At 35.8% G+C, this 22,348-nt stretch overlaps 1 protein-coding gene across 1 annotated transcript; it reads right to left on the bottom strand.

Annotated features, from left to right (window-relative positions):
* Window positions 1-15,443: 15,443 nt before the first annotated feature.
* On the bottom strand, window positions 15,444-21,303 carry LOC131856454 (uncharacterized). Its single transcript, XM_059208254.1, has 5 exons — window positions 21,011-21,303; window positions 19,861-20,917; window positions 16,987-17,050; window positions 16,566-16,837; window positions 15,444-15,779 (listed from the first exon to the last, which is right to left on the bottom strand). The coding sequence occupies exons 1-5, from the start codon at window positions 21,301-21,303 to the stop codon at window positions 15,444-15,446; spliced, it is 2,022 nt and encodes a 673-aa protein (XP_059064237.1).
* Window positions 21,304-22,348: the final 1,045 nt, after the last annotated feature.

Genomic DNA, 22,348 nt, shown 5'->3' with positions numbered 1-22,348 from the left:
CCATTTCATACAACATATGCGATTAAATTCAAGAAGCAAATCATTATTATCGGTCATTAGGGAGCTAAGGTATCTCCTTCCATTACTTGTTTCAGTATTTATAATATTCCATTCAAATTTAATTCCTAAACCGAGGTTTGACTTAGGCAAACCCCTATTTCTATCCTATTTCCCCTTCTTTTGTGTGTGTAGAAAGTAGGTATAGAGTTGTGATCTTCGGGATAAGCTTTATTTATAGTGACGAATCATTCCCCATTAGAGTGTGAAAAGTTTGGAGGACTAGAGCGACCATCACACCAATCCTAACAAATTAGGAGCTCCTTCTAGGAATGGGTCTGAATCCTCTTACAATCCTCAAATCCAGGTTCGTGTATTGATCTAACGCTAATATCTCACTGTTTACGTATATTTACCTTAATTTTAATAAATTTTACAATTCACTTCAACTCAAGGGAAAGGAGAGGGAACATTCCAAACCCCTTGGAATTAGATCAACATTTAGACCTCTTAGGTTTAGATCTATCTAATTGCTATCTTTCCCTAATGTAATAGTCCCCAAGTAAAAATTAGCAGTTTTCATATATCTAATGGTGAAAACCCTAATTTTTCACCCTTACATTTTTGGTGAACCTGACTCCTTAAACCTTTAATTCTGATTTATGTTATCAGATCTGAGTGTTTATGCAATTTAAAATTTAAATTTACATTTACAAGTTTAATTTCCAATTGAATTTCAAAAATTTAGAGGTTAATTTCACAAAAACACTAATTTTTAATTCTAAAATTGAGCTTGGAGATTTTTTAATTTGGATTAATTTTTTTAGATCTGATCTAGAAATATTTCAAAATTTAAATTCAAATTCATAGATCTCATTTTAATCAAGTTGTTACATAAATTTAGAGGTTTAATTCACAAAAACCCTAATTTATTTTGGTTAATAGGATTTGTGGGTTGCATAATTCATCACTTCAATTTTCAAATCTGATTTTAAAAATTAATAATGGAACTTAATAGATCTGTTTTATTTTCTATTTCACATGTTATTACTTTGCTTTTCACTTATATTTACCACAATCATGTGTTGGATAATGGATTCTTTCATTTCACATTACTTGTCATTTGTAACACTCTGGCATATTGTGTTTTCAAATTTCCAAATTTCTTCCTTTCAATAAATTAGATCTCAAAGCTTTCATTTATAGTGTATGTTGTTTTATTGTGCATATATAGATCACATTAAAGCTTTTGTAGATCCCAATCCTAAAGACGTTCATGGAAAACCTAATACGTGTACCCCTCCTAGGGTATCTAGTGTAAATGGAAAAAAAAGCTAATACTCCTATCAATGATCTCTCTAATAGAGAGAAAGAATTGAGGAGCAACATGAAACCATCTTCTTCTCATGCACATGCCCTAGTGCAAGGGGGCCAATATCAAAATATTGGTGTTTCAATCTGTCTAGATCCTCCTTATTCTCCTAGAGGGAATCTTAGTCATCAAAACATTTGTAGAGAAGATGATGTTATGAATTTTATTAATAATCTATCTCCCAATATAATATTAAGTAGAGATAAGCCCTTATATGATAAGGATCTTCCTTCCCAATCTACAAAAGAGGATATGCATGATGATAGAAACGAAAATCCTCCTCCACAAGATATTCCTTCTTCATTTATGTGTCCTTTTGTTCCTTCTAAACACACTTACACTACAGAATTCAAAGAAATTTATTATAATGTTCCTCCCCCTTTTCAATTAAAACATTCTTATAGGAGTGGCTTTAACATAATATCAAAACAAGGTTTTAGAGGACAAGGACTTGGAAAATTTGAACAAGGATTTAGAGTCCCTATAAACCCTCCTACACAAGCTAACACATAAGGCCTAGGAAATTATCATAATTCTTTTATGGATGATCTCCTTAAGATTCAAGACTTCAAAGATCATCTCGCAAGACAACAAACCTATCATTCAGCTAAAAGTGCTTCTTCTTTGAAAGCTCCTTTTTGTTCATATCATCATTCCAATGATCACACTTCCAATGATTGTCCTAATTTTCAAGATGGAATGCAAGGAATCATTGATAGAGGCATAGTTAAAATTGTATATGACAATCCTTCTTCTTCTAACAATCCTAATTCTATGTCACAAGAGACACAACCTATTCCTATTGATGATCAAGAAAGGTTAGCAACTATAATCTTTTGGAAATTAAAGTATGAATGTTATTTTTTCTATTGTAAAGTTTAACAAAAAGAATAAAGAAGGAAATGAGCATTGTATCTTTCATCATAGCTATTGTCATTCTCTTGGAAAGTGTAAAACATTTAAGGAATTTATTCAAGAATAATTTGATAAGGCTCAAATAAATCTTTCAACCGATATTGCTCTCTTTCTTCGTGAGAAAGTACTGCCTTAGTACTCTTGTCAACCTCCAAGTTGCTCCTCACCCAATGACACAAGAATTTAACTTAATTAGGGGCTCTTTGTCATAAGAGGTTGTGCTTTTTTAATTTCATACACTTTGGGGCAATGACATGGATCATTCTTGCCTCTATACTTGGGGGGCAAGAACCTTATCCTTTTGTTTCTCTCTAAAGTATCACTATTCCCTTTAGGGGTTGCATTTTTCATATTTTGATATCCAAACTTGCATGAAATGATATGTCTCTTGTGACTAATCCCTCCTTAGGTGAATTTGTGATCTTTTCTTGCTTTCGATCTTTCTCTCTTTGAAGATTACCTCTTCTTTAGAGTTGCATTTTACATATATTAATGTCTTTTCTTGCATGGAATATTGCTTCATGTGGGTACATTGTGCATCTGCTTATATCCAATCTCTCCTTAGAGGCTATGTAATTATTCTCATTATCCTTACACTTGGGCCTGACAATGATTTATTTTCCTTTCTCTCCTTTCTAAGGATCCACTTTTCCTTTATTGAGCAGTGTTTGCTTATGATTTGATGTCATTCCTTGTGTGAAGTTGGTGTTTGCTCAAGGATTCTCTCTTATGAAAGAGGTGTAATTCCTTGGCTACAACCTATTCTTAGCTTGGTAATGTATATCTATTATAAAATTACCCCTCACATTGAGTCAAAAATGTGTTGTCCTTCATCAAGAATTCCTTTCACCTTGCAATAGGGGGAAGGTATGCATTCTTGTTCTCTTTCCCTTTTCTTTGGTAGAAGATGCTATGTTTGTTCAAGAGACCCCTCTTGGAGGTAGATTTAGTTTGAGAAAAGATATCTTCTCCTCTAGATTCCCTTTACACTTGTTGCAAGATAGCTCTTTTTCAACTATTGTATCCTTGCGTAAAAGAGTATTCCCTCTCTAGCTTGGATTTATAGCATTGTTGCTTAAAGGATATCTCCTTGGTGTTGAAAGTGGGTATCCTTGTTTCTACCTTCCTTAAGACATCAATATAGGGCTATGTTGACATCTTAAGGGGGGGGGGGCACCCATATTGCCCTCTTTGTACCATATTTTTTGCATGTTTTAAACATGGTGTTCATTCTTGAAACTAGAGAAAACAAACTCTTATATGAGATGCTTCGCACCCAAAACCAGATGTAGCATTTGATATATGTCTTAGACGAGGTGCACATTCTCAAAACTAGAGAAAATAAACTCTTACACGTTATGTCCTCAAAATCAAGCATGTATCTATCTTAAACAAGGTTACACATTCTCGAAACTAGAGAAAACAAACTCTTAAATGAGATGTTCTCGCAACCAGACATTCACCCCTTGGAATTTATGTGTTCACCCCTTGGCCATTGCATAATTTTTATTATGTTTTAAACAGGTTGAAGCACACTCGAAACCAGAGTAAACAAACTCTTATATAGAGTGCTACAAACTTGAAATCAGACATCACTTGCACACATGCACAAGGATGAGTGGAACTAGAAAAATACAACTAGACTATTCCTACTCTCCTCCCCAACATGGATCACTTATAAAAACATATTTGGGGGAAAATATCTATGTTCTTTCTCATCATTCTTCTCATGGATCACATAGAAAATCACATACAGTGTGTATATGTTCTCTCCCTTTCCTTCTTCTCATGAACTTATAGCTTTGTTATTGATGGTTCAGGGATCATGTGTGCTTTGCTCTTTTATATGAGGGCTTGTGTTCTTGAGATGGAATTTTTAAAGAATGATATTAGTTTACACATTTTGATATCGAGGTCTCTTCGGCTAGTTGACTTGAGGTCTTGTTTTTGGTCTTTAGCTTTTGTGGTGTGTGTCATTTTGTCTTTTTTCTTTCTTGGCCCTTTTGTTTGTCTTTTTGTTTTTGTTTTGTGTGCCCTTTCATGTGTTTGAGTGAGTTAATATCCTAAGATTGGGGACTTATTTCCTCAAGACTAATGATGTCTTATGCTCCTCGTAATTGTGCTCCTTTGCTTCTCTCTTTCATCTCTCTTTCATCTACTTTACCACAAGTATTTGTAGAGGCTCATACTCCTGTTAAAGTGGGGGCTAAATGTAGCATCTTAAATTGTTACCGGTCCAATTTACACCTCATGTTTGTGCCCCTACTTTAGCTCGTCTCCCCCTCATCTCCTATGTGGGTCCATTCAATGCCTTAACTCCAGTTTTTGTGGCTCAAACACCTATCAAATGAATCCCTGGAGGTGTGTCCTCGTCCTTGGGCCTTGATGTTATCCCTAATTGAGGAGGACCAGGGTACCACCAATGTCCTAGTCCCCCTCTTTGGGGCCCAATTTTCAAGAAAGGGGTGAGACCCATCTCTCAAGTGGGAAATGAAATTGGTAGCTGAATATAATCATTGGAGGTCGGCCTAATTGGTAAATTGACCTAGTATCTCATATATAAAGACATTAATCAATTTATTTTAACTTAAGTCTTCACATCCAAGAAATCAAGCATTCAAGCATTGAAGTGTTCATCATCAAGCATCTTCAGAGGTATTCAAGGTTGCAATTTCTTTATTCAATCATTGTGGAGCAAGTTACAACATTCATATGCAAGCATGTGTGTTTGACTAGGGTTTTGGTCATGTCCATACCATTTCATACAACATATGTGATTACATTCAAGAAGAAAAGTATCATTATCATCCATTGCATATTTGAGGTATCTCCTTCCATTACTTATTTCAATATTTGCAATATTTCATTCAAGGTTAATTCCAAAATTGGGGTTTGACTTAGGCAAATCCCAATTTCTAACCTATTTCTTCTTCTTTATGTGTAGGAAGCAGGTACGGAGTTGTGATCTTTGGGATAAGCTTTTTTACACTAACGAATCATTCCCCCATTGGAGTGCAAAAAGTTCAGAGGGCTAGAGCATAAATTAGAAGCTCCTTTTGGGAATAGGTCTGAATCCTCTTACAATCCTCAAATCTAGGTTCGTGGCTCGATCCAACAATTGTAGCTCATTGTTTATGCATATTTACCTTAATTTTAGTCTATTTACCCTAATTTCAACAAATTCAACAATTCAATTCAACTCAATGGAAAGGAGAGGGAATATTCCAAACCCATCGACATTTAGACCTCTTAGGTTTATATCTATCTAATTCCCATCTTTCCCTAATGTAATGGTCCCCAAGTAAAAATTGGCAGTTTTCATACATCTAGTGGTGGAAACCCTAACTTTTCACCTTTACACATTCTTCAAATCTATCAGCACCAACAAGGAAATCAATAAAGTAAAGAAAAAATGCTTCTTATGTAAATTATCATCTCAAAGTGAGAAGATAACTTGAGATGATGGAAATCATCTAGCCTCCAATGCCTCTAGCCTCCAAATGTGAAGGCTCATAGTAAAAACTCATTATTGGCACTAAAAGAAGAAGAATTAACAAAAGAATAACAATATGGTGAATCCTCTTCCTCAATGCAGACTAAGTTGTCTTCATTTGATTGATGTTTGAGTTTTCCTTTAAGAAGATCACTAGCTCAAATTATATGACACCAAATTGTGTGACCCATTTTCTTACAGTAAAAAGATGTATTTTATATTTTGTTTGTACCTAACATTTTATTATTGCTTCATGAAGATATTTCATTCTCCAACTATGAATCAACTTATGTGTCTCCTGCATTTATTCTCCCTCTCATCCTACAATACCACTGGAATGCTCCTATATTTATGATTGTTTTTCATATGTTATGTTGGAAAATGTCAATGCATTAAAAATTTGGAGTATCAACGTGCGCATCCCTTGCTCTCTTCAAATACCATGTAAATGCCTTTTTCATCACCTAGAATAACTATCTCATGCCCAAAAATTTAGAGACTTTGATGTCATATTGATGACAAATAAAGTGAATGATCCATAATGATATGCAAAGATCTAATGTTGATTTATACATAGGATATACAATTAAGATAACTAGAGATGTAGTTGCAATAACCACATAACTAACTACATCCCATAATTTTTCAGAACAATGCAATACAACACAATCTATGCTAACAATTTCTACTACGTTCTATGGTGTCACAAAAGTATAATTTGGTAATGTACACTTTATTTATGAAGTTGAGAGCTTCATGATTATCTTCATCTATTCCCCTTAAAATGATAGTTTTTTTAATTTACTAATCAATTTTTTTGTCACACCTTCTATGGACAAATAAGAAGTGGTCCAATTAATCTTCTAGAATTTATAGTTCTAATTGTTTCTCCTAAAGAATTTATCCTTCATATCCCTTATTTGGGAATAGTCTTAGTATTTTTCCAAGAATATTGAACATTTCATTCATCACAAGTATGAATTGAATTAATAGTCTATTCAAAGTATGTGTTGATGTGTTGTTGTGGTCGTCATTGATGTCAAACTTGTTGTTCCGAAATGGTCTAGAATGTTTATGGTGCAGAGATATCTTGTTGTGGTGTTGGTGTAGTTGGTTGTAAGATCTTATGTTTGACCTATCCTTAGGTCCATATATGATTTGTGAAAGAGTGGTTGATGTGTTATGGGTCTCACTGTAGCGTGTGAAGATTTGGATTTGAGTTATGTGCATTGGAGCTTATGTTTTTGATCAATGATTATTTATATTGATATGTAGCATGTGATTATGCTTTTAGTTAGGTTCCGGTGATTCTAGATTGATTTATTATTCCTTGGGAGATGTGTTTTGATCCTCTCTTTCTACTTGAGTGGATCGACATGTGTGTTTTTGGTTCAAAATATATATTTTAATTCAAGTTGACTTGGTTTAAGCTTTTATGATCTTTCTTGTATATAAGGCATATGCGTGTTTGAGTTGAAGGAATGAAGGGTGTGGAATATGTTAGAGTGTAGATGATGTGGTAAAGAGCAAAGATCAAAGGAAATTTCAGTAGAGAAGAAGAGTTGTGTTTGAATGATTTGCAAGTTGTGTTGAAGACTGTTATAGAGAGTTGAGATAGAGTGTTGGTAGATGACATCAGAGTTGTGTGTGTTGATGTTGGTTGCTTGATGCAAAGTTCAAGGGTAGATCCTTCTTTTCTAATCATTTTCTGTATCTTTCCCTGAGTGTAGTTAGCTTTAGGTTTTGCAAGTCCTCTTTGTATCTTGTCCCATGAGAAATTAGCCTTGGTGTGCAAGTCTGGAGGAATGAGCTCTCTTTTGTAATCATTTCTATTTATAGTGAATTATCTTGTGGGTTGACTCTTGCCTTGTTTTTTCCGTATTTGGGTTATCCATGTATAAATATTGGTGTTCATGTGTTGATATGTTTTGTTGGTTAATTGTTTATATGATGCAATTTTTTATTTGTTTAGACTGATTCACCCTCCCTCTCAGTCCTGCCTTGGGTTGAACAATTGGTATTAGAGCATGGTTCCTCTTGAGTAAGATTAACCACTTGAGGTAGATCCAGTATGGCATAGGATATGCATTACAGAGTTCCTATCTTTGATGGTACAATTTTTTTCGTACTAGGAGATAATGGAGTGACATTTGGAGACATTGCAAAATGGAATTTTGGAGATCATTCAAATTGGTCATATAGATTTGTAGGTTGGTGCTAATACTTTGGATGAGATAAAGTCAAAGGAAGCTAATGCAAAGGCTAGAGCTATAATTTTTAGTTGTTTAAGTGATTCAGTGTTTGGAAGAGTAAAAGGTTTGAAAGAAGCAAAAGTTGTGTGGAACAAGTTGTGTTTGGCATATGAAGGAGATCCAAAGATAATGTAGGCTAGGTTGATGAATTTGAAGCAGAAGTATGAGTACCTAAGAATTCTTGAAGGTGAAGGAGTTGAGAACTATATTCATAGAGTGATTAATCTTGTTGATGGTATTAGAGTTGTGGGAGGACATTTGGAGGAATGCAATGTTGTGTATAAGACCTTGTTGACTTTTCCTAAATCCTATAAGGTTTGGAGATGTTCTATATAGAAGAGTAATGAATTGAGAAAATATACTATTGATAAGTTTATTGGTACCTTAGCAACCTATGAGATCTCAGAAATGGAGGAAGAGAAAAGAGAAAAGAGAAAAGAGAAAAGAGAAAAGAGAGAAGTGGCATTTAATGTTTCAAGATTTGATGATCCAAAATGTAGTGGAGATGTAGATGAAGCTAAAGAAAATTTTGTGAGAAGATTGCAACATGGTATTGGGAAATAGAGAGGTGTTACTTCTAAAATGTTTTTCTTGTGGTAGAATTGGACATTATGCTTCTAATTTTACTTACAGAGAATATTATAAGAGATTGGATGATGAGAAGAAGAACAAGTTTAGATGATGCAATTTCAACAAAAAGGAGAAGAAAGGCTTATGCTCTATTGAAGAACATACATCTGAAGAAGAAGTTGGTGGTGAATTGAATGAAGAACCCTTGTTTTTAGTAATTGAGGATAAGGAGGGTGCTTTGGAGAAACTAGAAGAAGAGAAATCAATTAAGACTACATTACATGCTAAGATTGAACCGAATACATGGATTATAGACTCTAGATGTTTAAACATATGATCAGTGATAAAAACAAGTTTATTAATCTCAAGAAATATGGAGGATCTGTGAAGTTTGCAGGAGAAGACAGTGCAACTATTTGAGGTATTGGAAGTGTTTATATTTATGGTAAGCATAAGACTGATGATGTTTATTATGTTGAAGGATGAAGACATAGTTTGTTAAGTGTTAGTGAGATGTGTAGAAAAGGGTATGAAGTTTTGTTTAGTAGCATCAGATGCATGATAAAAAAGGAGAAGACTGGTAAAAGAGTTGCAGGATGAGTTAGAATAGGTGGAAATGTATATTATATCAAGAATACAGAGAAGAACAAGTGTTTGCTTGCGCGGAAGATTGAGATTGTTCTTGCAGTTCCAAAGAAGACAAGTGATCCAAAAGAAAGAAAAGAGAAGGAAACAAATGAAGAAGAAGAAGACGAGGAGGAGGGAGAGGAGAATTCAAAGAAAGTTCCTACTAAGTATACTCAAAAGCATCATTTATAGAATTAGATTATTGGAGATAAATCAAAAGGTGTTCAGACAAGAAGGAATATTGTTGAAGCTCAAGATCAAGATAATTATTGTTCTCTATTAGTGACTGAGCCAAAGACTAATGAGGAAGAAAGCAAAGATGAAATTTGGGTAAAAACAATGGAAGAAGAACCAAATCATATTCAAAAGACCAAGACTTGGGAGCTAGTAACTAGACTAGTGGACAAGAATATAATTGGAACTAAGTGGGTGTTCACAAATAAGTTGAATGAGAAAGGACAAGTGACAAGAAATAAAGCGACACTGGTATGTAAAGGATATTCTCAAGTAGAAGGTATAGATTTTGAAGAAACCTTTGCTCATGTAGCAAGGATGGAAGCTATTTGCATGTTTCTTACATTTTCTGCCTACAAGAACTTTAAAGTTTATTAGATGGATGTTAAATTGGTATTTTTGAAAGGAGATCTAGAAGAAGAGGTTTACATTGAGCAAATAGATGGATTCAGATTGACAGAAGAACCAAATATGGTATGCAAACTAAAGAAAGATTTGTATGGACTTAAGCAGACACCTAGAGCCTGGTATGCAAGGTTGGACATGTATTTATTTCAACATAATTTCAGGAAAGGTACAATAGACAATAATATTTATTTCAAGATTGATGGAGATAAGTTTTTTATTGTTATAGTTTATGTTGATGATATTATATTTGGATGAGATGATAGCTTGTGTAGAGAATTTTCTAAGGAAATGTAAAATAATTTTGAGATGTCAATGATTGGTGAGTTATCTTTCTTTCTTCCAGGTTGCAAGTCAATCAATTAGAAGATGAAATTTTTATTTCTCAGAGAAAGTATGTGAAGGAAATTTTGAAAAAGTTTGGTTTTGATGATTGCAAACCGGTTACTACCCCTTTAACCATTGGGTGCAAGTTGAGTATGTTAGGATAACCGGTGAACAACTGAGAGGGGGGGTGAATCAGTTGTTAACAGATTATGAAACTTTAAGCACACAAAACCTTTTACTGGAATGCATAAATCAAATAATACTGGAATAGCAGATATATCAATTAAGTACAGACATAAATCATAAACCAAATACCATACATCCACAACACATAACACCAAGATTTGTATGTGGAAAACTTGGTAAAGGGAAAAACCATGGTGGGAAGCCTACCCATAGTCAGATAATTCTTCTCTAGTAAGTATGTGATTACAATAAGGGGCCTGCAAATGCAGGAAGGCCAACAACCTAGAGCACACTGCTCATTACAAAGGAGCCTCACTGACTACAAAAGAAATCCAGACTACAATCTGGAAATAAGAATCAACTGCAAGAATAACATCTCTTATACTCGAGTATAGTTATGGTTAAGCTCAATACCAGAGGTCTTAAACCTATTACACAAACCCAATTTGATCACCTATGATCGACCAAACCTTCTGCATATGATTACAAATTTATTCGCACACAGATAATCCCATAACCTTGATTGATGATCTACAAATAGATCTTACACCTAAACAATTACGTCGGCCACCTAAAATATGATACAATAAATCCATTACATAAACCTGCAAACCAATGATAAACCAAGCCGGCCTAAGACCAAAACAAAATTAACCAAACAATAAATCCAACCTATAACGCATCGGGAGCATTAGCCAATACGTTACATAAACAGGTCCATAATCTAGCAGAATAACACCAGACCTAAAATAGGTCACCATAAGCCAAATGAAATACCACCAATAATTGGAACACGAACACGATAACCATCAGCATCCTGAAAAACTTCTAGAAGCCGCACCAACACCACTTATCAAATTCATCAAAAGATCTTCAATAAAGCTCTATTGGTAAAACCCTTACCGGTAACCAAAAGTCTTGCTAGAACATATAATAGCTTCTGGATCACAATATACTAAACCAACTAAATGTGACACACATCTAAACCACATGAATGATCGAACCAAACCAATTCCACCAATCAGAATATACTAGAGACAAATCTCCTAATCATCATCAAAGTCCATCCACTCTACCAGAATCTAGTAGACAACCAAATAAGCTAGTGTTGACATCAATGACAAACATAAATGCAACACATAATCAATTCCTCCAAATTGCCAACAATCTCCCCCTTTGGCATTGATGCCAACACTAGATGTGAAAAACATCCAAGTGCCAAGAAGTGCCAAACAAGTCTCCCCCAGTGGAAGACGCCCAACAATCTCCCCAAGATGATATAACAATGAAGTTTTGAACCAAAGACCAAACTCCCCCTGTGACTGATATCTCTATTAAGCTCTGTTTTTCACATGTATATCTCTCCCCTTTTGACATCAATGCCATAAATCTGATATAAACATCAAAGAAAATTCATAAAACCTTTAAACCATACAATTGACTACTCCCCCTAAGTAGTAACACAATCTCATCAATCTGAAATGAATAATAATTCTAATAAATGCATACCAGAATGATGTCAATCAGCATCACTCAAGTCTTTACCAGAGGGGTAGAGACCCCCAATATGTCTCTAAAATACTCAAATGATCCTTTATGCAATGGTTTAGTGAAGATATCCGCAATCCTCTCTTTAGTGTTCACATAAACCAATCTGAATTCATTTGCTTCCACCTTCTCCTTCAAAAAGTTATACTTGATTGATATATGCTTTTTCTTAGAATGGAATACCAGATTCTTTGATATGCCAATAGTAGTAGAGTTATTAGAATAAATAACTACCGGTTCATTACAATCCACCCTTATATCCTTCAACATTTGCTTCATCCATAGAACTTGTGTACAGTTAGTAGGAACAACAACATACTCAGCTTCAGCAATAGATAAAGAAGTACATGACAGTTTCTTGCTGATCCATGAAACAAGTTTCCTTCTAGGAAAGAAAGCTCCACTAGATGTGCTCTTCCAGTCATCAACATCTCTAGCCTAGTCAACATCTGTATATGCACATCGTGTAAAGTCATCATTTTTAGGATACCACAAACCATACTCAGTTGTTCCTTGCAAATACCTGAAAATCCTTTTCACCGCACTCTCATGATTCTCTCTAGGATCACTTTGATATCTTGATACAATACAAATTGCATTCATTACATCTGGTTTGGTCTGAATCAGATATAAAAAACCTCGAATCATAGATTTATACCTTTTAGGATTTATCGGAGCTAATGCATCATTCTTTGTCAATTTCTCACTTGTAACCATAGGGGTACCAATCGGTTTAGAATTTTCCATACCAAATTTCTTCAACAACTCTCTAGCATACTTAGTTTGACAGATGAAAACACCTTTATCATTCTGAGTAATCTGAAAACCTAAGAAAATTTTCATCTCCCCAATCATAGACATCTCAAATTCATTCTTCATATTTTTAGAGAATTCCATACATAACTTATCCTCACCTCCAAAAATGATATCTTCAACAAAGACCTCAACAATCAATGTCATCATCAGTGATCTTATAATATAAGTTATTGTTAGCATTAACTTTAGTGAAAGCAAGCTTCAAAAGATATTTGTCCAATCTAGCATACCAAGCTCTTGGGGCCTGCTTCAAACCATATAAAGCTTTCCTTAACTTGCAAACCATGTTTTTCTCATCTGAAAGTGAAAAACCATCAGGTTGCTCAATATAAACTTCCTCTTCAAGATCTCCATTAAAAAATGCACACTTGACATCCATCTAATAAACCTTGTAGTTCTTATGGGCAACATAAGAAAGAAATAATCTCACAACTTCAATCCTAGCTACCGGCAAAAGTTTTGTCATAATCAATTCCTTCCTTCTGAGAATATCCTTTACAGACCAATCTAGCCTTGTTCCTCACAACTTGTCCATCTTAATTCAATTTATTCCTAAACACCCATTTAGTTTCAATAACATTCTTATTTTTAGGTCAAGAAACTAAAGTCCATGTGTTCTTTTCTATCTGATCCAATTCCTCTTCCATAGCTTTCATCCAAGATTCATCTTTACATGCTTCATCTACTGATGTCAGTTCAATTTGAGAAATTAAACATACCTCTTCAACTTCCAACCTTCTTCTTGTCATTACTCCTTTGCTCTTGTCTCAAATGATCTGATCTTCTGAATGATTCAACCTTACATATCGAGGAGTCTTCTGACTTTCTGATTCCGTGCTCTGATCTTGAGTTACTGTTGAATTTTCTGATACTTCTGGGGTAACTGGTTCAACATTCTATTCTGGTATAGGTGCTACCAATTCAGTTATAACCATTTCCACTTCCGGTTCTCTCTCACAAGTTCTGATTTGACCTTTGTTCTGCTCATCCACCTTGGCATTAGCACTCTCCACAATTTTTTGCAATCTTTTGTTATACCATCTATATGATTTGTTTTGATTAGAACAACCAAGAAATATTCCTTCATCACATCTGAGATCAAACTTTCCAATGGAATCATCTATTTTGATATAGTATTTACTACCAAAGATTCTAAAATACTTAACTGTAGGTGTATAACCGAACCATAACTCATAAGGTGTCTTACTGGTGTCTCCTTTGATATGAACTCTGTTGAATGTGTACATAGTCATGCTCATAGCTTCTCTCCAATAGATATATGGAAAATTAGCTTCCAACATCATAGATCTAGCTGCATCTAGGATAGTTTTGTTCTTTCTTTCCACAACACCATTCTGCTGAGGTGTCAGGGATGCAAACAACTGTCTCTTATCCCATGTTTCTCATAATAACTATTAAATTCACTAGATGTGAATTCACCACCCTGATCAAATCTTTAGAATTTGATCTTCAATCTTGTCTCTATGTCAACCATAGCTTTAAAGATCTTTAACTTTTCAAAGGCTTCAGATTTCTCCCTTAGAAAAGTAACCCACATCATTCTAGAATAGTCATCAATGATTAGCATGAAATATCTATCACCCTGAAAACTTCTTACTCTAGTAGGACCACACAAATTATTATGAATAAGATCAAGAACATTATTAGATTTATCTTGAATATTCTTAAAGAAGTTCTAACTTTCTTTCGTATTTGACATTCCTTACATACCAGATTATGAGGCTTCGCAATCTTAGGTATATCTCTAACTGCCTTAGTTGAACTGATCTTTACAATGCAATAAAAATTCACATGACACAACCTCTTATGCCTGTTGGTAAATAGATTTGTCCTTTCTTACTTGTTTAATCTTTAAGAACTACGAATCATAAGAAAACAAACAAACTTTCTACCGAAACAGTTGGAAAATCATTTAATTGATTAACCTCTGAATTAAGGTACAACTCCCTCTAGTAAATATTCATTTGGCTCCAAATTACATACAATCAATAGAATGCTTTTCACCAGAAAGCACTTAAAGGCAATTGCATACACCAGTCAATACAAAATGAATGCAAGCATTGATCCATATATAACTTTTTATATAAAGTCGATAGACTTTATACGAACACTAAAACAAAATGAAAAGGCTTATTGAGATGAATTTAGCCAATATTTTTCTACACACATAGTAAGCATAACAACACCTTCTTTGAAATAGATTTACACAGAAATCAAACTTCAAAATCAAACACACAGATTTGAAATCGGGAATAGTTGTTAATAAGATTTGCATTCACCGATGGTCATCCACTTCCTAAATACACAAAAATATTTTTAGCTAATCTGAAAGATAGTCTTTTCCAAAAACTTAGTGAACCCTTTCAAAGTCATTACATAAGATATTTATAGGTCACTAGACCTAGTAGTTCTTTTTAACCCAAGTAAAATTAACTAATCAGAGTTAATAGAAAGCAACCCTAACTATATAACCGAAATTTAAAGAAAATAACTAGACACGCTGGCAAACAACTGTCAGTAGTGCTAGTCATGCAGTTTGCTCAGTTCCGGTGCGAGCACTCGGGTTGGTGTCTTGGGCAAACACCATCACCGCCTTGGCCGCATTCCACTCTCGATGCAATTTTGAAAACTCCTGGATTATAGTTACGTGCGGCAAACTGATATGAATAACTCTTTGCTTCTAAAGCTCCTTTTTCCTCTTTACCATTCGTACTTTATCTCTGTATGAATCCAGATGATCGAGGCAAACAGTGAGCATCGATTCCACTTTAGAGATCTTCGTAAAGTCTTCCATGGACAAGGATTTCTCCATCTTGATCTGTTTGATGTGGCTGCCAAATTGGTTAATCATCTCCGTAGTGTCTTCCAGAGTTTCACTATCCTCTTTAAGTAATTGAACATCCACGCAATTTAAGTCCTTCTGCACGGTTGCCCTCAAGGCTGTTAACTCACCACATAGACTGGCTGACTCGTTATAACCCTGCTCAATTATTTGGTTGCACCACTCAATACTTTCCTTGCAAATGAACATTACATCTTCATTTAGTCCTGATACTTGGTTTTCAGCAAGAAAGTTCATTAGACCATAACGTTGAATATCCTGCATCTACTTCGAAATCACTGCCCACTTAGATTTCTCCTTCTCCCATGAGACCAAGTCGGAATCCAAGGCTTTGGTGACCTCATTGGCATCCTTAAAACTCTAGACCAAGTCCGTTATGTAATTAGTTTCCTGGTACATGATCGAGGTGAGCCACTCTAAGAAAACCTCAGCAATCATCCTGTTTCGTTGAACTTCATCCAAGAATTTTTGATTGCTAGGTGATTTTGGACTAAATGGACCTGAATGTTGGGACAATGGCAAGGGGGTTTTCTACAAAGCATGGATATACTGGGCCATTTGCATCAAACTTTGTTTCAACTCAACCTTGTCCCTCTCATCCTTCCAGGTACGGGAGATAATTCGCTTGGTGGAAGTCTCCAAGTGCTTCACATCCACGACTCTGGTTTCGATGCCCAAATCTATTCGTTCAATAGCATAGTCAGCTTTTGAAGCCTTAGCAACATCTTTGTTAGGCTCGGGTCTAGCAATGTTTGTGGTCCAATGCTTCGTGTTTTCATCAAAATCAATCATTGCCTTTGTTTTTAACTTTTTGGGTTTTGTAGACCTTCCCAGACATTTGCTCACGGCATCCTCCATCGATATTGAAATCGAAAATACATTCCTTTTCCTAGTGATTGAATCACTTAGCCATTTTGGGTCTAGGGTCAGTTTTTTTGAAGGCATGAGTGGATACCATACTGAAGGTGGTGGCGTGGCATGGTCTATATGGGATTGGATTTCGAGTGCTCCTAAGTCCTGAAAGATAGCATCTATGTCAATTGAAACCTTGTCTTCTTCAGAAACAAGGGCTGTCATTTTGCTCGGTGTTTCGTCTGGGTCCAAATCCACAATGAGGTGAGAAACTGGTGGCTTGAAACCCTTCTTGGATCTCGATTTGGTAACTTGGCCAGCAATAGAAAGTTGTATCCCGAGGTCAAGTTTCTCTTCTTTAATCCTTGCCTGTGCTTCTCCTGCATCAAAAATGGGAATGTTAGTCACAAAAGAAATTTACTTGCAGTACTCCTCTTCCCACTTTTGCTTCTTGAACTAGTTTCTCGTGTCGGATGAAATCAGCAATTCCTAATTCAATTCTCCGTCCTTCGGGTTACACTGAAAGTACGAGTCTGAATACTATCCGCCATATTCTTGCTCCAATCTACTTCCGGAAGAGGTTCATCATGGACCTGTTTCATAAACTCTGAGTCAAGTATGTCTTCATCATCGATGGTGACACCCGAGGTATCCATGGGCAATTTCATGTCATGAATTTGCCTCAAAGTTAGTCTAGACCAACTCTTTCTCCATACTTCAAATTCCTCTTGACAACCCTCCCAGTAATATTCCAACTGAGGAACATGCTGACCAGGTACCACTTTCTTTACATACTGAGTGATGAAACCCTCGCTATCAAAGTTATCCCTTTTTACAAAGGACTTCAAATGAAACCTTGTAAATTCAAGTTCAAGACTCAATGCATCAGAAACAGACCTACAACTATAATGGCCTAAATCGATGGGAAAAATTATGCTTGTGTCGGAGTCCTCACCATAATCTTTTGCAACATAAGTGAGCTATCTAGATACTTCGATCAAAATGCAGGAATCTAAAACGTACCTAGGAAGTCTAAAGGGTTCACCCTTAAATCCTCTAACACTTAAATAAGTGAAATGGTTGAACTATATAAAGAAACTACCATATATGTTAACAAGCTCAACTGCTTCTAGAGACATTCTTCTATGCAAATTACCCTGTAATTCAAAGGTTAGCCTTCTAGCAAAAACATCATTCCAATGGAGATAATCATCAACATGCTCTTTCAAAGTTAGATTAGGATGATACTCATAAATCCTCATGCCTTGAACCCGTTTTACATGAGACAACCCCGACCATCATCTCACGCGGGCAAGCATATATAACAGATAGGATGACATATAAAAATTAGGCATTCCAAGATAATTACTCAGGTCTTCATGTAACCTTTCCGCAATAACAGTTCCCCAGTCAATGAACCGACTTCTATCCAGAGTGACCTGAATGAAGAAATACATCCAGTCTTCCCAATAAAAAGAATGAGAATTACCCTTCACCTTGCTCAGTAGTATGACCAAGTCTCAGATTGTTGGAATTAAATGTTCACGAGTGAAAGGTCTCAGCAGCCTTGAGCCCGCTTTTTGGAATCTTAAGAGCCAATTCTGTGCAATCACAGTTCTATAATACTGCTTCTTCTCAGAGAAAATCCCGTAAGATTTACCAATGGTCTAGTTTTCATAGGGTTCTCGGTGTGGAATACCCATGGTTGCCATTATCGTCTGTCTATCAATAGACAACAAGACTTAACCATCATTTTTCCTTATGCACCTATTTCCCTTGTCGTAATGATTCATACATTCTAAGACTAATTCAGGGCAGGGAGCAGCTGTGGGAAAGGCAATGAGTTCTAATAATCTGCTCTGAGCCACATCTCTCAACATGGGGTCTGTGGTTGAATTCTTTACTTTCTCCAAAAAGACATCTAAATCTAGTTGAACCAGTGTTGTATCACCCAACTCCAGTAAAGAGCTTATGAGGGGAGATGAGCTCATCAATTTGGGCAAAACAGGCCTCATGTTTTGGTTTGTGGTTTTCCCGAAGCAATCCCAGGTGAAGAAGGAAAGTGAAAACAAAAACAATCAGCTAAAGAACACCCAGATCTTTTAAAACAAACTGCGGCAATTTAGAAAATTGTTTAACATACCTTCCTCTGCCCTCTGAAAACCCCTATCGTAGCCTATTTTTCCCGCTCCAAAAAATCCTTCTCAAAATATTCTCCAAAAAATAATAATCCCGATGAGACAACTACTCAATTTTAAAGACAAGAAAATCTTACCCATCATTACTAAAGTTGCCTTCATAACTCCTTGTTTGTGTGACCTTACTTTGAAATGATTGTGCTAAGCTACACCTTAACCGTTAAGTCACTTCCCCTCTGACACAATAGATCCTCACACATACTTTCCATAAATGACAGATTTCAAATTATTAGAGAAAGAATATCCCTTCCATCGACGGCCATCTATCATGTTCTAAAAGTCTGCGCCGTCACCACGTGGCAAGTCGCATGTCTTTCAAGGAACCTATACATAAAACTCAGAGCCTTGAAGAACCATCACAAAATGATATTAACATGACAAATCTTGAACCTTGAACCTTGAACCTTGAACCAAAAAGGTTCAAGGTTCAAAGAATGCAAAATGTCGACAAGAACTAGCAAAGCTTAAATTTGCGCTGGAAGAAAAATATTTGAAACAATGCCCATTGAACTTTGAACCTTGAACCAAAGAGGTTCAAGTTCAAGTTCAAGGTTCAAGTTCAAGGTAGTGGAACCTAACAAGGACCGAATGACATAAGCAAAAATTTAAGCAAGTTCTTGACCGATGAATTAGACAAGCATTATTTCATATAGGGACGCATATGGAATGAAAATTTATATGGGCCCAACAATGGCTCTGCATGGGGACTAGGATTTGTAAGGTACCAAGCAATGAATCATAGGATCTCTAGTTTCGCAACATAACTGACTAAGGACCAACTTGCAACAAAAACAGACACACCTAAACTAGCACGACAAAAATATATGTACAAACTAATAGGGGATGCATGTTTATAATTGATACAACTTTAAATCCCGCCCATTATAAGATAGGGGAAGTTCAAAACCATCCTGATAAGCAAGTTTAAAAGAATTGGGCCCCTTTAACTCATGAATCACATAAGGTCCCTTCCACAGCGACTCAAATTTGCCATGAGCACCTTTCGGTTCTCTCCTTTTATCCCATAATAACACTAGGTCCCCTTTCATGAACTTTCTGGGCCTTGCTTTTTGATCAAAAATCTTTTTAACCCTCATTTGATGTTTTGTGATCTTGTCAACCAGCTTCACTCTTTCTTCTTCAATTTTGGTTAAATACATAATTCATTTTTCAAGTGAGCTCTGGAAAAATGCATCTTCTATTACCGTCTGCAATTTAGAAGCTGCTAATTCTAAAGGAAGAGAGATTTGTGCGCCAATACCATAAACCAGTTCAAATGGTGACATTCCTATGGCCCGTTTTGGTGAAGTTTGATCTGCCCATAGTGCTTCATGTAGCTTCTTATGCCAATCCCTAAAATTTTCACTGACTAACTTTCTCATGATATTGATCAAGTTCTTGTTACTTGATTCTGCTTGACCATTACCCTGCGGATAATAATCAGAAGCATGTGCCAAAACAATTCCATCATCATAGAAAAATAACCTCAATTCTGATGAAGAAAAATTTGATGCATTACCTGTGACTATTTTTTGAGGGACTCCAAACCTGATGAGGATATTCTCCTTAAGGAATGTACACACAATTTCTGAGGTAGTGTTCTTTACAGGGATAGCTTCCACCCACTTAGTGAAATATTCTGTCGCCGTTAATATGTGAGTGTGCCCCACACTAGAAATGGGGTTCAAAGGACCAATAAAATCTAGTCCCCACTGCTTAAAAGGTTCTTCAATTACCACAGGCCTCAAAGGAAAGGTGACCAACTGGGGTTTACCTGTGAACAACTTGCATTTCTCACACCTTGCCACCCAGGCGTACGCATCCCAAAACATCCCTGGCCAATAGTAACAGTTTCTCAAGATTTTGTATGTAGTAATCGTAGAGGAAAAGTGGCCCCCGCATGCTTCATTATGGAAAGTTTTCAATAGAGCTTCTTGATGCGGTTTATCTACGCATCGGAGGAAAGTGCCATCTAAACCCTTTTTATATAATATGTTATGTGAGATAACATATTTTGCAGCTTTCAACCTCAAATTCCTTTTTTCCCTTGGAGAAATATGATTAGGACAGTCCCCATACGTAAGATAATATGCCACATTAGTGAACGAAGAATCTTGATGATCAACGAATAGGGTTAAAGGTAAACTGTCGTCCTCTTTGGACTCATTTTCTGCCATCAATCTACAGAGGCCTTGTCCTTTGAATAGTTTAGTGGGCTTGATATCTAAATTGAATTCTTGTATCTTAGAGACCCAAGATGCTCTATTGTTGATGCCAACATCTTGTTGAGTTAAAACAACCCTTATTGTAGAATTAGGAACAAAAACAATCGCATGCGAGTGGAGTATATAATACCTGAACTGCTTCATGGCTTTTACCACCGCATAAGCTCGCTTCTCTATCTGTGAGTACTTCAACTCATGTTTCTTCAGGGGGATACTCATAAAAAAAATCAGCACTTCCTCATTATCTTCACCTTTTTGTACCAAGATCCCAGACATAGTATGTTCTGATGCATAGCAATAAATAATAAAGTCTTTATTAAAGTCCGGATTTACCAAGGTAGGTGCATGTGCAATCTCCTTCTTAATCTCTTTGAAAGCTTTTCTACCAGCTTCATTCCACTTAAAAGCTTCCTTCTCACTCATCATAATCACAATGTACTTGGTAGTTTCAACAAAATCAGGAATAAAACATCTTAAGAAGTTCACCTGTCCAAAGAAAGACTTCACTCCATTTCTATTTGAGGGGAGACTAAGTTGTTGTATTGCCTTTACTCTCTGTGGATCAACTTTTACTCCTTCTTGTGGAGCAATGTGTCCTAGAAGTTTTCCTTCTGTGACACCAAAGACAAACTTTTTGGGGTTTAGGGATACCCCATGCTCTCTACATCTCATTAGAACTTTTCTCAAGTCCCGCACATGATGCTTTCCTTTTCTGGAGAATACAATTTAATCATCTAAATACACCGCAATAATCTTATCTCTCAAGTGTCCAAAGGAAAGATCCATTGCTCTTTGAAAAGTTGCTCCTGCGTTAATCAAACCAAAAGGCATCCTGTTATAAGCAAAGGTGCCCCAGGGAGTTATAAAGGTTGTCTTGTGTTGATCCTGCTCTGTGACACTAATCTGATTATACCCAGAGAAACCATCCAACATAGACATCATCTCCGACCTAGAAATAGTTTGTAAAATATGATCCATTGTGGGCAGGGGATAATTATCTTTCAGACTTGCTTGGTTTAAGTTTCTAAAATCAACACAGATTCGTATCTCGCCGTTCTTCTTCCAAACAGGAACTATGTTCATAATCTAGGTAGAATGGTGTAAAGGATAAATAATTTGGGCCTTCAACATTTTGTCAACCTCATGAAAAATCTCCTCTGCTACCTTTGGATTAAAGTTTCTTAACTTCTATTAGAAAGGATTAACTCCTAGTTTCAAAGGAATTTGATGTTGAAACTTACCATCCCTAAAGTTCTTCAAATCATCATAACTCCATGCAAAAACATCTCTAAACTCAACTAGAAAATCAATAAACTTCTTTCTTTCCACTTTAGAGCAACATTATCCCAAATTAACAAATTTAGGATCCTCATTGATACCAATGTTAATTTGTTCATACTCCCCAGAGCTCTGAATCGCAGGAGCTTCCTTATCTCTTCATTTAACATATCCATCTTTCCTATCAAAA

This window comes from Cryptomeria japonica, chromosome 1 (genome assembly GCF_030272615.1).
Source record: "Cryptomeria japonica chromosome 1, Sugi_1.0, whole genome shotgun sequence".
In the NCBI taxonomy this organism is placed as follows: Eukaryota; Viridiplantae; Streptophyta; class Pinopsida; order Cupressales; family Cupressaceae; genus Cryptomeria; species Cryptomeria japonica.
The sequence above is the reverse complement of the archived record's forward strand: the minus strand, read 5'-3'. Positions and strand labels throughout refer to the sequence as shown.